The sequence below is a fragment of the Myxine glutinosa genome, chromosome 8 (genome assembly GCF_964187855.1).
Source record: "Myxine glutinosa chromosome 8, kmMyxGlut1.1, whole genome shotgun sequence".
NCBI lineage: Eukaryota > Metazoa > Chordata > Myxini > Myxiniformes > Myxinidae > Myxine > Myxine glutinosa.
This window is the reverse complement of record NC_136268.1, coordinates 49,659,117-49,681,491: the sequence shown is the minus strand read 5'-3', so window position 1 is coordinate 49,681,491 and position 22,375 is coordinate 49,659,117. Positions and strand designations below refer to the sequence as shown.

The window sequence follows — 22,375 nt, the reverse complement described above, 5'->3', positions numbered from 1 at the left end:
CCTCGCTCCAAGTTCCACAAGGCCTCCTCCAAGCACCACGCGTCCGACGCAGGCCAGCGGCTCCACACGAGGCCGATCTCCACAAGGTCCGTGCACCAAAGGTTCGACGTAAGCTGCACAAAGCAAGCGAACTCCACTTGGCTCGACTCTCTTTTGGGAGTGCTGGCAGCCAAGTGCCAACTGCCAACGAACTGCGACCAACGAACCTCGAACTGCTCACGAACTGTTGCGAACTCCCGTGTGCTCTGTGTGCTACCGAACTCTCTCTCTGCGAACTGCCACTGTTCCACGAACTGCCTCAACTCCCAACTGCTCTGTGTGCTCGGTGTCCTCGGTGTGCCAACTGCCGACTGCCCGAAATGGCGTCCGACCGTCGCATATATTGGTGGCCGATGACGTCACATTCGCGCACTCCTCAGCCAATCACAGCCTCCCAACTCGCCGGCTCGCCCCGGCCACGCCCTCTGCGGCATGCTCCACTCTCGCTCACCGACCCCCGCGGTCCTTGTGTAACACGTGCCAGGCGAGGTTTGTAGGCCTTGGAGGTGTAAACGGTGGCGGTGTTTTTGGCCTGGTGGTGTCCATTTATTACGAAGTCATTGTCAGGGAAAGGAATTATTTAATGTTGCGCTAAGGACCTAACTAATGTTTATGTGGTTTGCAGTGCCATAATGGACAAAGGTTTGACTACTAGGTGAGACTCACAGGGGCGTTACCTTTAACCCCTCACTATTTAACACTCGAATCTCCAGGTAGATCCACAATCATACATCTTACCCCGACAAACGCCTAAACATCAATAACTTATTACATGTAGAGTCCCTGTCACGACAGCCGAATACCTACCTATTCAGATCTACCTAGCTCTAGATGTTGCTCTACCAAATTCATAACAGTATGTATGAAACACTCAAAACAGGGGGAAAATTTTTTTTTTTTTTAACCATTTTGAAAACTCAAACACCTTTTTATCTTGCTTACCACATATTTTAACTATTTTGTAATGATAATTTAGCGGTCTTACACCTTGAACATCTCCAATCCTTAATCTTCTGTCAAGCTAATTGCATCAGTCTTGCACCCTCTAAATTAGCCTTCCCACTAAGCCACGTGGTTTCCCCCATGGACCCAGGCTCCAGCTTTTGTGCCAGCACATGCACTCGTGCCGCGAAACCCAACACTTGTGCTGCGTCCACACGGGACCTCAGGAAGAGCTCCTATGGCCATCACGCCCACTTGGGCTGTGCCTGCAGGCATGGACCCTGTTCCCCGAACAGCATGTCTTGCATGCGACACATCACGCCATGCCGTATGCATGGCCTTCATGCACAGTTCTTTAAAATAGTTTCAACAGTCTTCGGCGGCAAACCAGTATATCGAGCAATATCGGCTGGTTGTTCACCATTCTTATTTTGTTTGACCTTGTCTGATGTGATGTCCAGCGTTACACTCCTACACTGCCGCTTACATGCAGGTTCCCCCTTTTTGGTACCACTTTGTTTACCACTCATTGTTCAACGATTACTGCGGTAAGGTACACAGAGATATAAATGCAGTATTATACTGTAAAATACGTGGCAGCTTTAACTCCAACAATGCACAGTGTGAAATGGAGTCTGCGTGGAAGAGGACGCAGTGCATTGTGGGGTGGAATGCTGGGGAGCTGGAATGCGAAGCATTGTGGGGTGGGACGCCTGGTAACTGGTCTTCCGGCCCAATGGACGTCAGTGCAGGATATTGTTGGATGCATGATGAAAATGTTCCAAAGTAACTAATGGAGTTGTATGCGAAACGATGGATAGCAGGGAGACTTGTAGCAGGGACTCCCTGTATTACACAACTTGTTACAAAGGAGCCTGTGTTCTTGTGCAATAAAACTTGACTCGAGTATTTGTGCTTCGAAAGACGGCGAGTTGCCTCATACGCTTTTGGGGCAAACTTTTGTTGTGCACTTATTGTGCAATTTATGATTGGAAATGCCAACTAATTTTGCATGTTTTCTTGCAGGCCTGGTACTCTGGCTAAGCTGCGTCTTGCAGTGCAACATGAACTGCCCACATTACGTGCATTCACTGGGCATGGCCTGCAGCCTATGTTGCTCATTCACTGGGCTCGTCACCTTTTAACCAAGGTGTGCACAGTATTTACACCTGCAGCCATAATTTTAAGGCAGTCATGATCATTACCAAATATGAACAAATTTAAATTTCTGCTGCTTGTGTATGGAGCAGTGAAAGTATGCTAATCTTATGTCAAGGAGCCTGTGTTACCCAAATATCCCTACTTTTATCCGTGTTATCTGTCATGAATGAGGCACAGTATATTGTATCCATTGGTTAATTCATACGCTTGGTGTAGGTCCGCGGTCGGGAACCTATGGCTCGCGAGCCATATATGGCTCTTCCGGTGACGGCATATGGCTCCCAGACAATTTTGGGTTGAAAAAAAAAAAAAAAATCAGTTTGGAACTGATTTTAAAATACTTGTGATATTTCTTAATAATACTGTGTCATTTTAAAGTAAACAGAAATTAGTTTTGAAGATAAATTTCACGGGTCACGGGTCACCCGTGGGTCGGGTCGGGAACCAATGGCTCGCGAGCATGTCCGCGTCATTGTAAAGGTGAAGAAATCAATTTTATCAGATAGCCAACTAGTTTATCCGCTTCAACCCTTGTAACGGAAAAGATGGCGAAAAGAAAAAAAGACGATGATTACCGTGCATTCCAGGCTGCGTGGACAGAGGAATTTGCATTTGGTGAGAGAGCAGGATCTGCGGTATGTCTAATATGCAATGATAAAATTGCATCGATGAAACGGTCAAATATAAAGCGGCACTTCGATACGCACCATGCTTCATTTGCATCGAAATATCCAGTGGGGGACAGCAGGAAAAGGGCATGCGAGGAGCTTCAGCGGAGAGTGCAGACGAGTCAGCAGCAACTACGTGTGTGGACCAAGCAAGGTGACGGGAATTCCGCTAGCTTTGCGGGTGCTTTGGCAATAGTAAGGAATGGAAAGCCATTCACAGATGGCGAGTATGCCAAAACATTCATGCTTGATGTGGCCAATGAACTGTTTGATGACTTCCCAAATAAAGACAAGATAATCAAACGAATAAAAGACATGCCCCTGTCAGCAAGAACTGTGCACGATCGTAGCATCATGATGGCAAATCAAGTCGAGGAAACACAAATTAAGGACATAAACGCCGGGACATACTTTTCTCTCGCGTTAGATGAGTCAACAGACGTTAGCCATCTATCTCAGTGCAGTATAATTGCCAGGTATGCTGCAGGTGACACACTGCGTGAGGAAAGCTTGGCTGTTTTGCCAATGAAAGGGACAACAAGAGGAGAGGATTTATTCACGTCTTTCATGGAGTTTGCTAAAGAAAAAAAACTACCGATGGATAAACTTATTTCTGTCTGTACTGATGGTGCACCCTGTATGTTGGGGAAGAACAAAGGATTTGTAGCGCTTCTCCGTGAACATGAAAAGAGAGCCATCCTAAGTTTTCATTGCATCCTGCACCAGGAGGCGCTTTGCGCTCAGACGTGTGGCCAGGAGCTTGGTGAGGTGATGTCGCTGGTCATTCGAGTGGTCAACTTTATTGTTGCCCGAGCTTTAAATGATCGCCAGTTTAAAGCTCTGTTAGAAGAAGTTGGGAATCATTATCCCGGTCTGCTTTTACACAGCAACGTGCGTTGGTTGTCAAGGGGGAAGGTGCTCAGCCGTTTTGCAGCTTGCCTGAGTGAAATCCGGACTTTTCTTGAAATGAAAGGCGTCAAGCATCCTGAGCTAGACAACACTGACTGGCTCCTGCAGTTTCACTATCTCGTGGACATAACTGGCCATCTGAACCAGCTCAATGTGAAAATGCAAGGTATTGGAAATACAATCTCATCCCTTCAACAAGCAGTGTTTGCATTTGAAAGCAAGCTGGAAGTCTTTCTCAGGGACATTGAAACAGGTCGTCTTCTGCACTTTGAAAGACTGCAACAATTTAGAGATGCATGCTTAGCAAGTGACTCCACTCAACATCTGGATCTCCAGCAGCTAGCTGGCTTTACGTCCAATCTCCTGCAGTCATTCAAAGCACGTTTTGGAGAATTTCGTGCGCGCACTGGTCTTTTCAAGTTCATCACTCATCCACATGAGTGTGCAGTGGACAAAATCGACCTGACATGCATCCCCAGGGTCTCTATCGGAGACTTTGAGCTGGAAGTTGCTGACCTGAAGGCATCAGACATGTGGATGAGTAAGTTCAAGTCACTTAATGGAGAGTTGGAAAGTCTTGCGCGACAGCGAGCAGAGCTGGCGAGGGAACACAAGTAGTCTAGTAGGAAGACTAGGTCCCCCTGCACCCCCCGGAGATATACTTCTAATCAGTGTTTCTAGATTGGAAAAAATGTGTAGAAAATGACTAGCTATGGCCCCAAGCTGAAAAAATGTCCCACATACCATTTTTATGCAAATTACTGCTGCAAATTTTATGCAAAATTATGCAAATTTTATGCAAATTTTTGATGAGGAGTAGAGTTGAGGGGTCTTTGAGGGCTTCATCGAGGTGCTCTCGGTTGCAAGACTGGGTCATTCTGAGAAGCACAGCAGGGTCAGAGATCATGATGTTCTCCTCCTCAGTGAATCTCTCCATCAACAGCCTCTCCATTGCCTCACACACTGTTTTGAGGCAAAAGAGGGACTTTGCGTAGGCCTTTCCACTGAGAACACCTTTGAGAGATCCACTTGTTACTAGTTGTGCCTCAAAGAGAATCTCTGCATATCCAGAACCACGCATCTTGTGTCCAGTGAGCATCCCGATGTAGTTCATGGATGTGTGGAAGGGTCCAATCGTTACTACATGACTAGCAAATTCATTTGGCCAGCGCCAGATGATGGGAAGGGCTTTCATGCAGACACCCAGATCAAATGTATTCAGGACCCATCTCTGACCCACCTCAGCAGTTGCTGCCTCGGAACGCTTCAGTAGCTCACGAACAACTGCGTTGTCTGTGATCGGTTGGTGGATAGGCGTGCAGTAGTCGACTGTTGATTTGCTGGGTGGGGGAGAACCAGTTGCAGAGGTGAAACCCCCTAGCCCAGGCACAGGCTGCAGGCCATTGCCATGCCATGCAGGCACCAGGCACAGACCGATCACAGACAACGCAGTTGTTCGTGAGCTACTGAAGCGTTCCGAGGCAGCAACTGCTGAGGTGGGTCAGAGATGGGTCCTGAATACATTTGATCTGGGTGTCTGCATGAAAGCCCTTCCCATCATCTGGCGCTGGCCAAATGAATTTGCTAGTCATGTAGTAACGATTGGACCCTTCCACACATCCATGAACTACATCGGGATGCTCACTGGACACAAGATGCGTGGTTCTGGATATGCAGAGATTCTCTTTGAGGCACAACTAGTAACAAGTGGATCTCTCAAAGGTGTTCTCAGTGGAAAGGCCTACGCAAAGTCCCTCTTTTGCCTCAAAACAGTGTGTGAGGCAATGGAGAGGCTGTTGATGGAGAGATTCACTGAGGAGGAGAACATCATGATCTCTGACCCTGCTGTGCTTCTCAGAATGACCCAGTCTTGCAACCGAGAGCACCTCGATGAAGCCCTCAAAGACCCCTCAACTCTACTCCTCATCAAAAATTTGCATAAAATTTGCATAATTTTGCATAAAATTTGCAGCAGTAATTTGCATAAAAATGGTATGTGGGACATTTTTTCAGTTTGGGGCCATAGCTAGTCATTTTCTACACATTTTTTCCAATCTAGAAACACTGATTAGAAGTATATCTCCGGGGGGTGCAGGGGGACCTAGTCTTCCTACTAGACTAAAGTGGACAGAAATGAAAAATCTTCAACCTGAAGACCAGCTGATTCTTAAAACTTGGAACGAGCTTCCTGTGACATACCACACAATGCAGCGTGTGAGTATTGCCGTATTGACCATGTTTGGCTCTACATATGCATGTGAGCAGTCATTCTCGCATATGAGGAACATTAAGACCAACCTACGCTCACGTTTAACTGATGGAAGCCTCAACGCCTGCATGAAGCTCAACCTCACCACGTATGAACCAGACTACAAGGCCATCAGCAAAACCATGCAGCACCAGAAGTCGCATTAAAAGTAAGACATATTTAATATATTATACGTTAAAAATACTATATGGCTCTCAATGAAATATATTTAGAAATATTTGGCTTTTATGGCTCTCCCAGTCAAAAAGGTTCCTGACCCCTGGTGTAGGTCCTTTGCAAAACCTAATTGGGGAATGGAATTAGTTCTCTTATTCAATTAGTCCTTGAGCCAGACCAAAAGTAATGCTCCGGCGGGGGGAGTAATTCTCATTATGATTTTCCATTAGACCAATGTCTCAAGTGTCAGAAAAGGTGTGATGGACATCTGAGAACGGTAGCTTAGTGCCCGGATGGACGCCATCTTTGAAACCACCCAGCTCGAAAATGCCCATTTGGTGGGGTACATTGTTGCACGTGTATCTGGACTTCTATACTAGCTATCGATGTGCGGTTGACGACTAAATATACGTCCGATGTGTACCGTCTAAATAAAAAATAATATGAAGCATTTTGTTTTAGATTAATTATTATAAAAATCAATTATCGAAAAAAAATCATATATTTCTCAATATTTTATTATTAGACTTGTACTTTTTTTAGTGAAACAACACTGGTATGATTTTCCAAATTATGCATTGTGCTACACCGTTTATCTGTCTATAAAAATAACTCAAAAACTAAAACATATCATCCACCACGAGTTTACAACAAATAAATGTAAAGAGGCATAAAATGACTTAGGCCGCCGCTGGCATTATCTATTCTGACGATAACGCAAGTTAGGAATGTCGTACGGAGAGGATTTTAACACCATACAATATCTAATAAGCAGGCGGAAATTGTTACATAGGAAATCTGCACTTTGGTGGCCATCTTGGATTTCAAAATGGCCGCCAATTATATTAATTATTCATTACTAGAGTTTGGAAAGACGTATGGAGCTGATTTTAACACCATACGATGTATATTCCTAATAAGCAAGCGGAGGTATCATTGAACATGTCATGTTTTAGTCAAATAACACCGGTATGATCTTCCAAATTATACATTTTGCTAAACCGTTTATCTGTCTATAAAGATTTTCAGGCAATTTGGCCTGCATTATAATAGAGAACAACATATGCTATACAATATACAGTGCACACAAAGTTAATCATCAGAGTCGCCATCAGAGTCATTGGCATCCTGAGCCACGATAGCATCATCCTGCACCATGTTGGAGCATCCCTGCAGCTTACACACAACAGTGCACTTCAACCCATTCAGTATGCAGGAGCAATCTGACGGTCGACACGTCCTTCTGCATGTGCATGAGATGAGATTCAAGACGACATCTGGAGCTGGTAGACCCGCCATCCATCGGATTGTGAGCGAACCGCCATCATCGAGTTCCCAACCATGTCCTGCTGATGGTGTTGGGACGTCTGGTAGGTTTTCAAGGCTGCGTCGCCAGATAGCCGCCTGATAGTTGGCCCTAAGCGTATGCTGCATCAAGGAGTCTTCACAAGGCGGCAATTGTCCAGATTCGATCTGGCCCTTCTTTGCACAGAACATGTGATAACGGAGCGAATTAACACCGACGATCTTCGTGTTCTTGGCGTACAGCTGACACGTGAAGGCCTGAATGCTATTGAAGACGTCTGTTGGTACATTCCACGAAGATCCCAGATCTGTGAATGCTTGAAGATACAGCTCATTCGCTTGCACAAGCTTCAAAGCCTTTATCTTTCCTTGGCTAGCCAGAGCACTCACAGTGTCACACCCGCTCCATGCATGAAGCCCTGGCAATGCACTGCAAACTCCAGACCCCAATACCGCAGCCAACTTTCCAACGTCGATCATTCTGACTCGAACCTTTGTTCCTCGTCTGATGAAGAGCTGACTATCGATGGTTCTGCTGAGATGAAGACTGATGATCAGAACGTCGGTGTCATCTGCCACTAAGATGATCGTCTTGTAGTGGGTAGCGGCGTGCTTTGCGTGGAGAAACATACGCGTGTCTGCTTCCTCGTGGCTACATTCGAGTGCTTGCACCAACTTCCACCTATCGCGGGTCAGTACCAGACATTTTTCACCACAGGTGACATACAGTGTTCTGTTGCCTAGCTTTTCGCGATTTGTTTCATGTTTCCACGACTCCGCCAGAAACACAACCAGTTTCTCCTTTGTCTGGCTGCAAGCAAGGAGACGCCGCCAGTTCATGATTTTGTGTGCGGGTCTGATCTCGCTGAAACTGATGCCTTCATTTGAACCGCGGTTCACACGCTCAGCTGCTTTGATGGATTCTTCTGTGTATGTGTCAAAGACAACATCGATGCGCTCACTGCCTTGACCAGCGTGAAGCGCTGCAGCAAGGATGCGGTCAGATAGTTCTTCGAACGTGTCGTTCTCGCCATGCATCTTTTGTATGAGAGCCATCGCATCAATTATTGTTGCACTTCGCTTGTCAACGTTCTCGGCTGGTTCCACAAGACCTTCCATGTGTTTCGCAAGTGCAGCTTTGTTCGTTTTTTTCATTGACCCATCAACGTTTGCCAAAGACCATGGTAACGGCCCTAGTGGGTGACAAAGGACAAGTTGCATGTCGAGGTTCCTTGTCTTGGCGATGAGTATCATGGTGGCAACTTGTGGAGTCGCACAGCACGGTTGTATTGCTTGCCTTCCAGAACCCTGTTGATGGAACCTTCAGCGATTACTCCTGACTCAACAGCTACATCCCGAAGGCCTGCATCTCCAAACATTTTCCCAATGCTCGACATGAAGTTACAGATGGTATGGAAGTTCCCCATCATGAGCACGATTCTTCCATATCGATCGACATCTTTCCATGCTATTTCGGTCGCCTTAGCAAATAGTGCCTGGTCTAGCACCACCGGTATACGCTCAAGCTGAAGTGATGACATGATGTTCAGAGCTTCTCTGAGGATTTCTTGCACTGTTGCCATATCTGTGGCAGGCGCGTTTATAGTCGGCAGGTAGCCAACTACATCTTCCGTCACCTGAACACGATCTCTAGTCATGATGTTGAAACCAGTCCACAAACTGATTGTCTGGTCGCATGGTTCCAGCATGCGAGTCATAATCCATACGTGATTTCGGTGCTGCGCAAGGGATGTTGCGCCTGCAAGAGTGTCAGAAAGATCTGCAGGCTTGATTGCAGGTGGGCCCTCTCGTTTCCCACCGCTGTATATTGGAACTAAATCGCTGGATGACGGGATAGATCGCTTCTTATCTGCTTTGGATACTGCCGATGGAGGTTGGGGCGGCAAACACTACTGCGACTTCGGTTGGACGATGATACCGTTGACGCGATGCGATGTTCCGCCACCACTCAGCGATTCCTCTAGCCTGTCGATGTTATCGAATGCTAATACAGTCGGGACCGAAGGGTGCACATGTGACGGAAGTGGTACTGTATCTTTCTCCACACTTGCTAATTTGTCTATGCATAGCGCTGTCTCGATTTCTTCCAGAACTGTGTACGAACATCCGTGCCCGAGTCGATTCAATATTCTGATGACCTCTGTATTACCGGTGAGCGTTTTCATGACCCACGGAAGTAGGACATGCTTCGATGTTCTGATGGTACCCCGGTGTACAGCATTGATGATATCTTGAGCCATCGACCATACCAGTGTGTCGGCACGCGCAGAGCTACCCCCACTCCCGCAAATCAAAGTATGCAGAAATACACGAAGAGAATCTGGTATCTTCACGTAATCTGAAGTGAGTTCTGCTGGCTGAGGCGGCCAACGTTCATTGTAATGAGCATCTTTGATCTGGTGTCGCAGTGAAGTAGCTGCACGCACAATGTTACTTTCACCGTCCGTTCGTTCAAATGCTTTCACTTCTGCTTTCAGGTTTACGCACTCTGCAGCAATCTCTCGCTTTGTCAGATTATCGGGCATCAAGTATACACGGTGTTTCACATTGAAGAAGATGAGCGATTCTCCAAACTCTCTTTGTAATGTGCGCTGCAGATTCTTCTTGATGGAGTCACGAACATCAACTGAAAATGTATCTGAAGACAGGATATCTGTTGCAACATCAACTATTGGAACAATCCTCGGGTTCAAGAACAAGTCAGTGCGAATGAAATTGAATATACATCGTATCATTTCTTTTTTCTCGATATTATCTTCAATGTCAGTTTCTACTTGAGGTTTTTGGGGCCGTGTGTAGTTTCTATAGCAGGAGAAGTGGTAGTGAGCCTCAGCTGCAACCATATCTCGTGTAGTCAATGCCAAAACTCTCTCATCATTGCGAGCTGTCGCAGCATCTCTTATTGTCTGATCTGCTCGAAGTTCAACAGCCAAGACAACTGTTTCACGGGTACGACTGCCTTTTATGAATTTTGAAGCACGCTGGCAAAAAATGCATTTATCATCGTAGACCGTTGAAGTTGATCCTGTCTCTTCCCGTGATGATCGCCGTCGCACCGCATCGCCAGTATCAACTGAAGAACTTCTAGCTGCATTGGTCAAAGTAGCTAGGTGGTTTTTGTGAGTGAAGTCTGATCTACAAGCCCTATGGTATAATATTGGAATATTAGGAAGTTCAACTGCGCCTTCTTGGACTAGCTTTAGAATTGGATAAAAGTTTCTAACTGCGGCTGCGTCACACAATGTCTTCCAAGAACTGTTGCCCGCTGCCTTGCTTAGTTCAGAGAGTGGCGACTTCTTGCTGCACAGGATGCACGTTCCGGACTCAGGTTCAATCTTCGCCCGTTTCGCCTCGACACCGGCCATCTCAGCTGAAAGAACAAAAAGACTGACGTTAGATTACTCCGATATCCGAAAAGCTCGCCAGCTTACATAGACATACTCATTCAAGTCAGTGAACATGTTAGATGGCGCCACAATACAACTCTATAATAGAGTTGTATGTGGCGCCATCTAACATGTTCACTTTTAGTTCTTAAGCCACCCACCCCCCCCCCCCCCCCCCCTCAGAAATTAATCAGGTCACCGCAACAAATCTCAGACTGAGATATAGAATATAGAATATAGATATAGAATAGACTGACATCACTTTCGGCACTGGGTTCTGTGGGTTGATTATCGGCGGGAAATTCCAACTGACATAGTTTCGGTTTGTGGAAAGTGCATGCCTTTTCATATATTTTTTGTGTAAACTCGTGGTGGATGATATGTTTTAGTTTTTGAGTTATTTTTATAGACAGATAAACGGTGTAGCACAATGCATAATTTGGAAAATCATACCAGTGTTGTTTCACTAAAAAAAGTACAAGTCTAATAATAAAATATTGAAAAATATATGATTTTTTTTCGATAATTGATTTTTATAATAATTAATCTAAAACAAAATGCTTCATATTATTTTTTATTTAGATGGTACACATCGGACGTATATTTAGTCGTCAACCGCACATCGATAGCTAGTATAGAAGTCCAGATACACGTGCAACAATGTACCCCACCAAATGGGCATTTTCGAGCTGGGTGGTTTCAAAGATGGCGTCCATCCGGGCACTAAGCTACCGTTCTCAGATGTCCATCACACCTTTTCTGACACTTGAGACATTGGTCTAATGGAAAATCATAATGAGAATTACTCCCCCCGCCGGAGCATTCACTTCAAAATATGGCCGGTTGGCTCAAGGACTAAATCTCGAAGGATCCAAATTTTGGGAAGCAAAATTAAAAGTAGTCAGTCATTCAAACTTTCCAGTAGCATCAATCTTCAGCAAAACTTTTTTCTCATTTCCATCCTAATCTGCAATTTTGTTTGTTCTGCAATTTCTTTCTTTTTTTCAAAGGAAGATGTCACTTGTGTTTATAATTCTTAATATTCTGACCACCATAATGTGTTAATAAACTAAACGAGGAAACATGAATGTGGAATCTCCCACTCTTTGTTATCGTGGACCAAGCAGATTGAGATTTGTGCTCAAGAAATAAGTGAACTTCACGAGATACATATGTTGCTCAAACATTAATGTGGGCTAAAGCATCATATTATAAACCTACGAGCAGAAGTACCCGGCATTGCCGGGCGGGAGAGGGGGGGGGGGGAGGAGAGGGGTGGAAGGGGAGGAGAGGGGGGGAAGGGGAGGGGGGGGAGGGGGGGAAGGGAAGGGGGCGGAGGGGGAACAGGGGGGGGGGAAGGGTACGGAGGGGTAGGGGGCGGAGGGGGGTAGGGTGGAGGGGAGGAGGGGGAAGGGGAGGGGAGGAGGGGGAAGGGGGGGGAGGAGGAGGAGGAGGAGGAGGAGGAAGGGGAGGAGGAGGAGGAGGAGGGGGGGAAGTAGGATGGAAGGGGTGGGGAGAGGGGGAAGGGGAGGGAGGGGGGAACGGGAGGGGAGGGGGGGGGGACAGGGAGGGAGGGGAGGGACGTGAGCGAGTCTGGTGGCGAGGATGGAACATCATGTGATCGCTCTGAGCGAATCAGCGAGCTGCTCTGGCACAGGCTGAGATTCAGTGTATAATGTTCCTCGCTGAAATGCGCTACATTAACTATGAATAAAAAATATGGATCTCGTCATCGGAGGTCATTTTTTGGTAGGCCATGTCTATGACAAAAATCAAGTACGTGAGCGAGTCTGGCGGCGATGATGGAACATTACGTGATCGCTCTGAGTGAATCAGCGAGCTGCTCTGGCACAGGCTGAGAATCAGTGTATAATGTTCCTCGCTATATTGCGCTACGTCAACTATGAATAAAAAATATGATCTCGTCATCGGAGGTCATTTTGAGGTAGGCCATGTCCTTCCCAGGCCCAATGGCCATGTCTATGCCAAACATCAAGTACGTGAGTGAGTCTGGCGCCGAGGATGGAACATCACGTGATCGCTCTGAGCGAATCAGTGATCTGCTCTGGCACAGGCTGCGATTCAGTGTATAATGTTCCTCGCTGAAACGCTCTACGTTAACTATGAATAAAAAATATGGATCTCGTCATCGGAGGTCATTTTTAGGTAGACCATGTCCTTTCCAGCCCCAATGGCCATGTCTATGCCAAAAATCAAGTGCGTGAGCCTCTCCGTTTAGGAGTCTATAGGTAATGCACACACAAACTGTGTTTTATTTATATAGATTGAGTCATTTAAGCCTCTGCAAATATGCAGAGTTTACTGATAAACCTACTCCCTTGATTAATCTTCTACACACCCACCCTTCTTACCAACAGGTTATCACACACTTTCTTTTTCTTCACTTATTATGCAAATAATGTGCAGGGGCTATAAAATGTTTGTTTGTTTTTTACTGGGGGTTTTTTCCTTTCAGTTTATTTATTTATTTCCAGCTTGGCTGTTTTGTTTTTTTTGTTGTTTGTTTTTTTCCTTTCATGTCACGGTTTTTGTCATGTCACACCTTGCATTTTCTGGCCTTTTTACCAGAGGTAGTAAAAAAAAGAAGTCATTATTGACCATTTGGTCTTGAATATCGACCAGTTTGAAAAAAAAAATCAATCAGTTAATATCGACTTTCTAGTCTTGTTGCTAAAAACTGCTGCATTAAGCCATTAAAGACAGCAACAGTATTGTCCAGGATGGTTTTCATGTGCACTTAGGATAATTCACATGTGCATTTCAGACTGATCTTTTGGTTGGTCCAGTGTAATGCCCTGGAGAGATCTCTCTCATTCCCTTTTTTGTATGTGTTGTTGAGGCTCATCAAGGAACTCAAACACAATGGAACAGGATGTAACAAAACGAAAAGAACAATAAAAGGAGAGAAGGGGGAAGCGTCGGTGGTGGTTGAGGAGGAGTGGGAGGGGGTGGGTGGGGAGCAGCAACATCAGAACATCAGGGTTATGGGGACAAAATGGAGAGGGACTGAGATGGATAAGGGATGTGGGGAAGAATGAGGGCAAGGGTAGGACATGGGGGTGAGCAAGATGGATATCCTTCTGGTTTAATGCACCTTCTGGCTTTCTCTTCATGGTTTAATGCATCTCTTTGTTTAATTTACATTTATTTATTTTGTCCAGTTGTTGCCACACCACCCAAATATCCCTACTGTTATCCGTCTACCATTTGTCTCACCTTTCTTGATTTTTCCAGTGGCCTAGTTTTTCAATCTAAATAAATATTAACATGCTATTAGCAAACGATTGACACTTAAAAAACTTCCCATTATTGCAATTTCGCTGATGTCATTTGTTTGTGGGGTGCAGGGCAGTACTGCGAGTGTGGAGACCGTACGCCGGGGATGCGTAGCCCGTGGTGTGCACTGCTGGCAGAAGGTGCTACCAATGCTGCACTTGGTCAAGAATCGCAGAGCTATAGCTGAGCCTATCGATCCACTTTTCTTGCACTTCCGCAGCAAAGATGTACAGGTGCTGTCATTTTACCAGCATATTGTTGGGGGGTCCATACTGTAATAAGCTCTGTGCTCTGCTGGGTTTTTATTTTGCTGCACCTTTGGGGTCGACAGCGTGTGTGTCCACCTTTGACCTCACCCGCTTGTGTGTTTTTGTGTACACTTTGTGTGTACTTCACCCATCCACGTGCATGTGTACAATTTTTCACATGGTTTGAAAGCATGTGTAACATTGCAGAATGCGTAGTTCTTTGACAAGGAAAGCTGTACTGTCCATAACGAGACGTCATTTTTAACTCAACTGGTCTACTGTCCAGTTGAGTTCATCACATACTGAACCGTCTGTCGTCGTCGTCGTCTGTCGTCGTCGTCTGTCGTCTGTCGTCTGTCGTCTGTTAACTTTTCGACGTTAACACTCCAGCGTCCACAAACATCAACCGATTCTGATCAGACTTGACATGCAGCATCCTTACCCCAAGGACCAGGTTGGTATTGCATTTCAGCCCGATCCGTTGAAAAATGGCGGACTTAGGCGACCATTTTGTTTTTGGTCATGAAAACGACGTTAACACTAGCGTCCACAAATATTAGCAGATTTTGATCAAACTTAGAATGTTTAACCCTTACCACACAAGGTTGGTTGCTATCGCATGTCAACCCGATCTGTCACAAAATGGCCGCCATAGGCCGGCATTAAAGTTGTCCAGTCAGTTCAGTTGAGTTCTGCTTTCCTGGAAGCTCTAGTTTCATTTGTCGTCGTCATCCAGTTGGTTGAAAATTTTTTTTTATCCCACCCCCATCCTCTACAAAGTAGTTTTCGCATTATATTTTGTCCACCATTTGGAGTGCATAATTTAAACTTTAGTGATATTTCTCAAATATTTTCACATCATTTACAATTTACATCAATATTTGTTTCTTCTTCCTACAAGGTTGCTGATGTTTCTCGATATATGGTGGAGGCTGACATGGCTTTTGCTACGTTCGCACTTGTTCAAGGGGACATGGAAGACGCAGTGAGAAAGTTTGAGGCAATTGGCACTCCAGTTGCTTATTGGAATTGTGCACTGGTGAGTTGATTCGCTTGTGTTTGATATTAAGAAATACATTTTAAGCAAATGCTCCATATTTCTGCTGGATTTTTCCATACATTTATTCATTTAACCTTAATTTATCAATTTGAATGAAGTCTGTGTGTACGTGCTTGTGCTTCGGCTTTTAGTTGCAATCTGTAAAAACTGCCCATTGTAACAAGCAGTCTGTCATTGCTTTGAGACCACACAACACAAATGCATGTACTTTCAGCTTGTGCTCTTCATTGTGCATTGCATGTCTTGGGAAACTCCCAATCACGTTTTTAACTTGTGAAGTACAGCACTTGAAAGTTTACAAAGTAGGATTGCACATCAATACCGGATACAACCATGTAACTTGGCATAACAGCAGCCTCCCGCACCTCTTTGATGATTGAATATAGCCACTCGCATTAAATCTCACTCAGCATGCATTTGAAATCTTAATACAATTGTGTATTATCAGTACCAACAAAGAACTAGAAATAGCAATTGGATATGGCAGACCTTTGCCAGGACTTGTTTTGTGTGCTCGTGTGTTAATTAATAATAGATGTAATTAATTCGCAATTGTACATGATACGTTTCAATACGTAATTGGTACATAATTAAGGAAGGTACATAATGAATGTAGAAGGAAGTAGAGGACGGGTTAGACAGAGAAAGACTTGGCTGAAGATGGTGGAAGAAGAAATGCGGGCAAGGGGGTTGACAAGGGGAGATGCAGAAAATAGGGCAAAATGGAGAAGATTGTCATGGGGACCGCAAAGCTAACCCCCGCTCTTGCAGGGAAAATGGCCTTAAAATGCATGTTGTTGTTGTTGTTGTTGTTGTTGTTGTTGTTGTTGTTGTATTAATTTGTCCTCCACCTGTGTTAAATTGCAGTGAGTCTGATTATTTCAGAATACAATAAGCTGTTCATGTAGGTTTCCTTTGTTGTGTTGTGCATTTCACAGCAAAGACTCAACCATGAGCACCAAGGAGCTTTCAAAAGACCTCCAGGATAAAGTTGTGGAAAGGCACAGATCAGGGCATGATGATAAATATACACTCCAGGGCAAGAAAATGAGCCAAGTCAATATTTATACTTTTTTTTTTTGGTCATAACTATTTTACCACACATTAAAAAACCAACAAAACATCAGGCCATGCAGAAAAAAACTGTACAAAGCAGTATAGAATATCTTGTGCCTTACCTTTCTTTAAATAATCCAGTCTTTTGGTCGAACTTTAAAAAATCCAGTCTTTGGTACTGAGAAATGTTAATATTTCCCATTCATGTTTGACAGCTTCCCAAAGTTGATCAGAATTTGCAAATTGCCTTCCAATAAGTTTGTGCTGAAAGTAGGCCCAAAGATTCTCCATGGGGTTCAAATCAGGACTCTGACCAGGCCAGAACATAAATTTCAGGGACTTTTTTTTATGCCTCTGCCGACAGTCGCCGGAGGCATTTTGTTTTCAGGTTGTCCGTCCGTACGTACGTGCTAAACCTCATTTTTCTCAGCAGCCATATGTCCGATTGAGACAAAACTTTCAGGGTAGGATTGACACCCATGCAGAATGTTTTTTTTTTAATGATAATTGTGACATCATAGGTCAAGTGATATGGCTGCCATCTTGGATTAAAAGCAAATAAATAAAAAATTCTTTCTCGGAAACCGCTGAATGGAAACATTTGAAACAAGTTTTTTTTTCTTTTTCTCAAAGTTAAGTATTTTGTTTTGCTGTGTTTGTGTCGACGGTGTTTCTGGTTCGATCGTGTTTTGCATTTCGTGCACAATTGTGTATTAGTCAGTCTGTTTGGTCGTTCGTGTTTTTGGGGCCTGGTTAGCCTCGAGGCCTGCCAAGTCGCATCGTATGGTCGTTTGTTATTAATCTTCGATCTCTCTCTGGATTTTTTTTTTTACCCCCTACTTTTTCCCGAACCTCTTACCCTTTGTTTGATAAATACAAAAAGAAAAAAAATAAATAATAATAATAATAATTACCTTCTCTCCTCGTGTTCTTCCCACCCCCACCCGTGTCCAGGTGTTCTTCCCTCCATGTGTTCAACCGGTGGTTTTGCTTTTAAAATGTTGAAACTCCCTCCCCCTGCCATGTTGTATTCCTTTGGATACTACAACTCGCTTTTTTCTTCCTGTTTAAAAGGCTGCAATCAATTTGCTCATTAAATCCTTCCATCACAAAAAAAATTCAATCTTGTACAATTCTTTCTTTCTTCATTCTCTAAACTCACACTCATTCCACCCTTCCTCAAACGTTCTCAAACAGATCTCTGATTTGAATATCTCAATAAACCCAGTCTGTAACAAATGTTCGATTTTCTTTAATCATTCAAAACTTTCAAATTTCCCCCCTCACCTCTACCCTCACCCCTCTTCTTCAAAACTCCCAACTCACCCCTCACCCTCAAATTTCCCCCCTCACCCCACCCCTTCAAAACTCCTGCCTCACCATTTTTCTTCAATTCTCCCCTCTCACTCCTCCTCCTCAAAGTTGTGTCTTAACTCCTCCACAAAGCTGCCTCCCTGCTTTCTCTCCCTTCCAACTCATACCTCCACATATTCCAACCTTCGACTTCACTCTGCCTCCTCTCAAACAACACCTCACTGTGCCTCATCCCATCACCATCAAACCTATTGTCCTCCTCATCTTTTCCCTTCTCCTAGCTTTCCTGCAATCTCCGACATACTGTCAACAGCTCTCCCTACCGCCCCTCTCCTCCCTCATCTTTCCATACCCTTCCCCTCTCCTGTCCTGTATCCGATGCTCCCCCTCCCTCTTCCTTAATGGTATGGACCTCAAACATCTGGGGCTTTTGCTCAAACCTGACGGATGTCTCCATACAGGTTGCTTCAGACAAACCAGACTTAATCTGCTTAACAGAAACTTTCCTCCTTCAAGATGTCTCTGATTCCTTAATTTATCTTCCTGGTTACTCCCTCCTCCAGTATGATAGACCTGAGCCTCGTCCTGGTGGCGGGGTTGCTATTCTCTTCCTCACTCTCCCTGCGCTGCCCTCTCTCCACCACACCCCAGGAGTTCCTCTGGCTACGGCTTCCCTTCCGCTCCCACCATTTGTTCATATGTGTTCTGTACCGTCCACCAAACAGTGATGGCTCCATTCACATCTCGCTGTCTGACAACATGGACCAACTTCTATCCACTCATCCCAACTCTCTCTCTCTTCCTCATATGTGGCAACTTCAACTGTCATCATGCAAGCTGGCTGGGTGTGGGTACCTCTCCAGCCATGGCACCTCAGCAAAGGACTTTTGCGACTCATTGGGACTGACTCAATCTGTCAATTTCCCGACCCGGATCTCAGTCAACGGTACATCATCTCTTCTCGACTTGGTTATGACTAACTTCCCAGAAAATGTCTGCTGTTCTGCTTCTGCTCCAATCGGTTCATCTGATCATGTGCTTGTTAAAGTGGACATCTCTCTGGCCATTCTCAGAGAGCCTCCTCATTGTCGACGAGTCTGGCATTTCACTCAGGCCGACTGGCATGGTCTTCAGACAGCCATCAATCACCTGGACTGATCTCCCATCTCCACTGCCTCTGACATCAACTCATCTTGGGAATTCTTCCAAAGAAAATTGCTCTCATGCACAAATTTATCCCATCTAGTCTTCAGTTGTCATAACCTTCCTCCCATCCATGGTGCACAGAATCTTGTGGTGAGGCAGTTGCCATGAAACAACTTGCCTTTGCCTCTTGGAAGGCTAATCCAACTGAAGGCAACCTCATTTCCTTTCACAAAGCCTAGAACAAGTGTGTGTCTACCCTCAGGAGAGCCAGGAAACAACATCTCTCCACTCTCAAGACTGAACTCTCAAACCCGTCTCCCTCTTCCAAATCCTGGTGGCGTCTGGTCAAAACTGTTTCTGGTGTTTGTTCTCCTTCCCTCCCCTCCCTTACCTCAAACAGCTACACAGCTGAATCCGCAGGTGAAAAAGCTGAATGCCTCAACTCTGTGTTTGCCTCAAAATATTGTCCCAAACCCAGCTCTATCTGTACTCGCCTCACCCAGTCGAACCCAGCTGCTCCTGGACTCTGTCATTCTCTCCTGACAAGGTGGAGAAGTTTCTGTCAAACCTCGATTCTGATTCTGCAACTGGACCAGGTGGCATCAACCCACGGGTCCTAAAATCCTGCTCTGTAGCTCTTTTGCACCCTCTCTTTGTTCTCTTCACCCTCTTTTGCTCAAGGTCATCTACCATCTGCTTGGAAATCGGGCAACATCACCGCTTTACATTAAAAAGGTGCAAAAACAGGTCCTTGCAACTGCAGACCAATCAGCAAGGTCATGGAACACATCATCGCTTCTGATATTAAATCCTTCCCCTTCTCCAATGGCTTGATCTCGGATCATCAATTTGGAATCAGACCAGGTCACTCCACTCTGGACATGCTGCTTCTGCTGTCTCTACAATGGATGGAGGCCCTCAACGCCAAACAGGAAATCAGAGCCATCTCCCTTGACATATCTCGTGCCTTCGATACGGTCTGGCATCCCACTCTGCTCACCAAACTCTCATCCTATGGTATCCATGTAAATCTCCACGCATGGCTTGTGTACTTCCTATCTGGTCGTAGTCAACGTGTGGCCCTGAATGGTTTTCTCTCATCTCCCCTTCCTGTTTAGGCTGGATGCAGTGTTCTGGGCCCTGTGGTTTTTCTGGTCTTCATTAATGATCTCTCCGACTCTCTGGAAAATCCTTTCTATCTCTTTGCTGATGACTCCACTCTCTGCCACTCCATTCCTCATCCATCAGATCGGCAGTCTGCAGCCTCCTCACTCTCAGCAGACCTGGACAAAATCGCAGACTGGTCAAACAAGTGGAACATGTCTTTCAATCCTGACAAATCTCACACTCTTACTATGTCTCTCCGAAAAGACCGACTGGAAAACCCTCCCATCCACTTTCTTAACAATCCTCTCCAAGAAGTTCTGTCACTCAAGCTTTTGGGTCTCACTATCTGCCATGATCTTTCTTGGGAAAACCACATTTCCAAGCTGGCCTCCAAAGCCAGTCGCCGACTGGGCAGCCTTCGTCATGCGAAGTCCTTCCTTGGCACACCTGAGCTCCTCACCACATACAAGGCTTTCATCCATAGCTCAATGGAATACTGCTCTCCACTCTGGGCTGGTGCTCCTGCCTCACACCTAGCTTGGCTTCACGCTGTAAAACCAAAGCTTTCAGGATCATTGGCATCTCCCGCGATGAAGCTGATTCGGAGGGCATTTCACTCTCTCACCTCAGGCAGGTTAGTGGTCTTTGTCTTCTACTGACTCTTCTCTGGCCTCGCTGCCCCAGCTCTGTCTATGCTGTGTCCCCAAAATATTCCTGCAGGATGCACAAGAACTGCAAGCAACCCTCTTCTGGTGAAACTGCCAAAATCAAGACTCTGCTCACCTTCACTCTTTAATTCCTCTTTTTTCCCGCCTCTGGAACAAACTCCCACACTCTCTTCAATCCCACTCCTCCCTCCAGGTCTTTAAAACATCTGTTCACCACCATCTCCAATCTTCCCCCATCCAAAACCTTGATCTTTTCTACCCTCGTTAAAGCACGCCAAATCCTTCTTCTTTTTTTTTTGTGCTAATGTGTTTGATGTTCTACAGTCATGTGAAAAAGTAAGTACCTCCTATGTAAAGTTTTGACTTTGTCAACATATTTCAACATACAGCTATTTAATCTTCATTTCAACAATATTGATGGATAAAGGTGATATAATATAAGAAATATCATGAAACATTTACATTTTGTAGTCCATTGTATAATTTAAATAAACATAAATGCAAATTTCGCATGTGGAAAAAGTAAGTACACCCCTACATTTATCACTACTTCAAATACCTAAAATTAGAATCAGGTGCACCAGCTCAGGTGCAAATTATTAGAGCATCGTTAGAGGATCTTGGAGGAACCGGTCTTATTTAAACCTCAGACATTTAGTTTGGTTTACGACAGTTCGACTGTCCGGAAGGTCATCTACAAGTGGAGAAGATTACAAACAACTGCCAACTTGTTCAGGCCAGGCCGCCCCAGCAAGTTCAGCCCGATAGCAAGACCGCAAGATGCTGAAAGAAGTTTCTAAGAACCCCAGAAGGTCATCACGGGACCGACAGGTAGCTCTTGCCATTGTTGATGTCAAAGTGCACGAGTCTACCATTAGAAAAAAATAAAAATAATAACCACCTTTATAGGCCATTTTTCCCCGCAAAGCGGGGGTTGGCCTTTTTCGGGAACCGTGGTTGTTGTTGTTTTTTGGTCCCTTTTTTGAAGCAATGTTTTACGGCCGGATGCCCTTCCTGACGCCAACCCTTTTTGCCGCCTTTAACGACAAACAGGGAATTACCAGTGAACTGGTACTCAATTAGCCGACCTCGGAAGGATGACAGGCTGAGTCAACCCCCCTGGTGTTAATTCAGCGATCGACCGGGATTCGAACCCAGGATCCTAGGATCCTAAGCCGGCACCCTAGCCGCTAGCCCAACACCACGGATAAGGCTGCATAAAGGCTAAAGAGATAAAGAGGCTGCATAAATTTGATCTACATGGGAGGTGTGCCAGGAGGAAACCTTTGATGTCCAGAAAGAACATCAGGGCAAGACTGAAGTTTGCCAATGAACACCTAGGCAAAGACCAGCACTTTTGGAACAATGTGCTCTGGATAGATGAGTCAAAGGAGGAGATATTTGGCCACAGTACCAGAAGACATGTTTGGCAAAAACCAAAGACAGCATTTGACCACAAGAACCTGATACCCTGGTTAGACCCTGGTGTTGGGCTAGCGGCTAGGGTGCCGGCTTAGGATCCAAGGATCCTGGGTTCTAATCCCGGTCGATTGCTGAATTAACGCCAGGGGGGTTGACTCAGCCTGTCATCCTTCCGAGGTCGGCTAATTGAGTACCAGTTCA

The 22,375-nt window shown here is 45.2% G+C and overlaps 1 protein-coding gene across 3 annotated transcripts in view; it reads left to right on the top strand.

The window, feature by feature from the left end:
* The window catches only part of RANBP2 (RAN binding protein 2), a 239,538-nt gene that overhangs the window by 69,183 nt on the left and 147,980 nt on the right, over positions 1 to 22,375 (top strand). For all 3 annotated transcript variants that reach the window (XM_068124437.2, XM_068124434.2, XM_068124436.2), the window contains exons 12-14: positions 2,008 to 2,131; positions 14,225 to 14,386; positions 15,303 to 15,440. In XM_068124437.2, the coding sequence (XP_067980538.2) occupies positions 2,008 to 2,131; positions 14,225 to 14,386; positions 15,303 to 15,440 (424 nt within the window). The remainder of the gene's footprint in view (positions 1 to 2,007; positions 2,132 to 14,224; positions 14,387 to 15,302; positions 15,441 to 22,375) is intronic.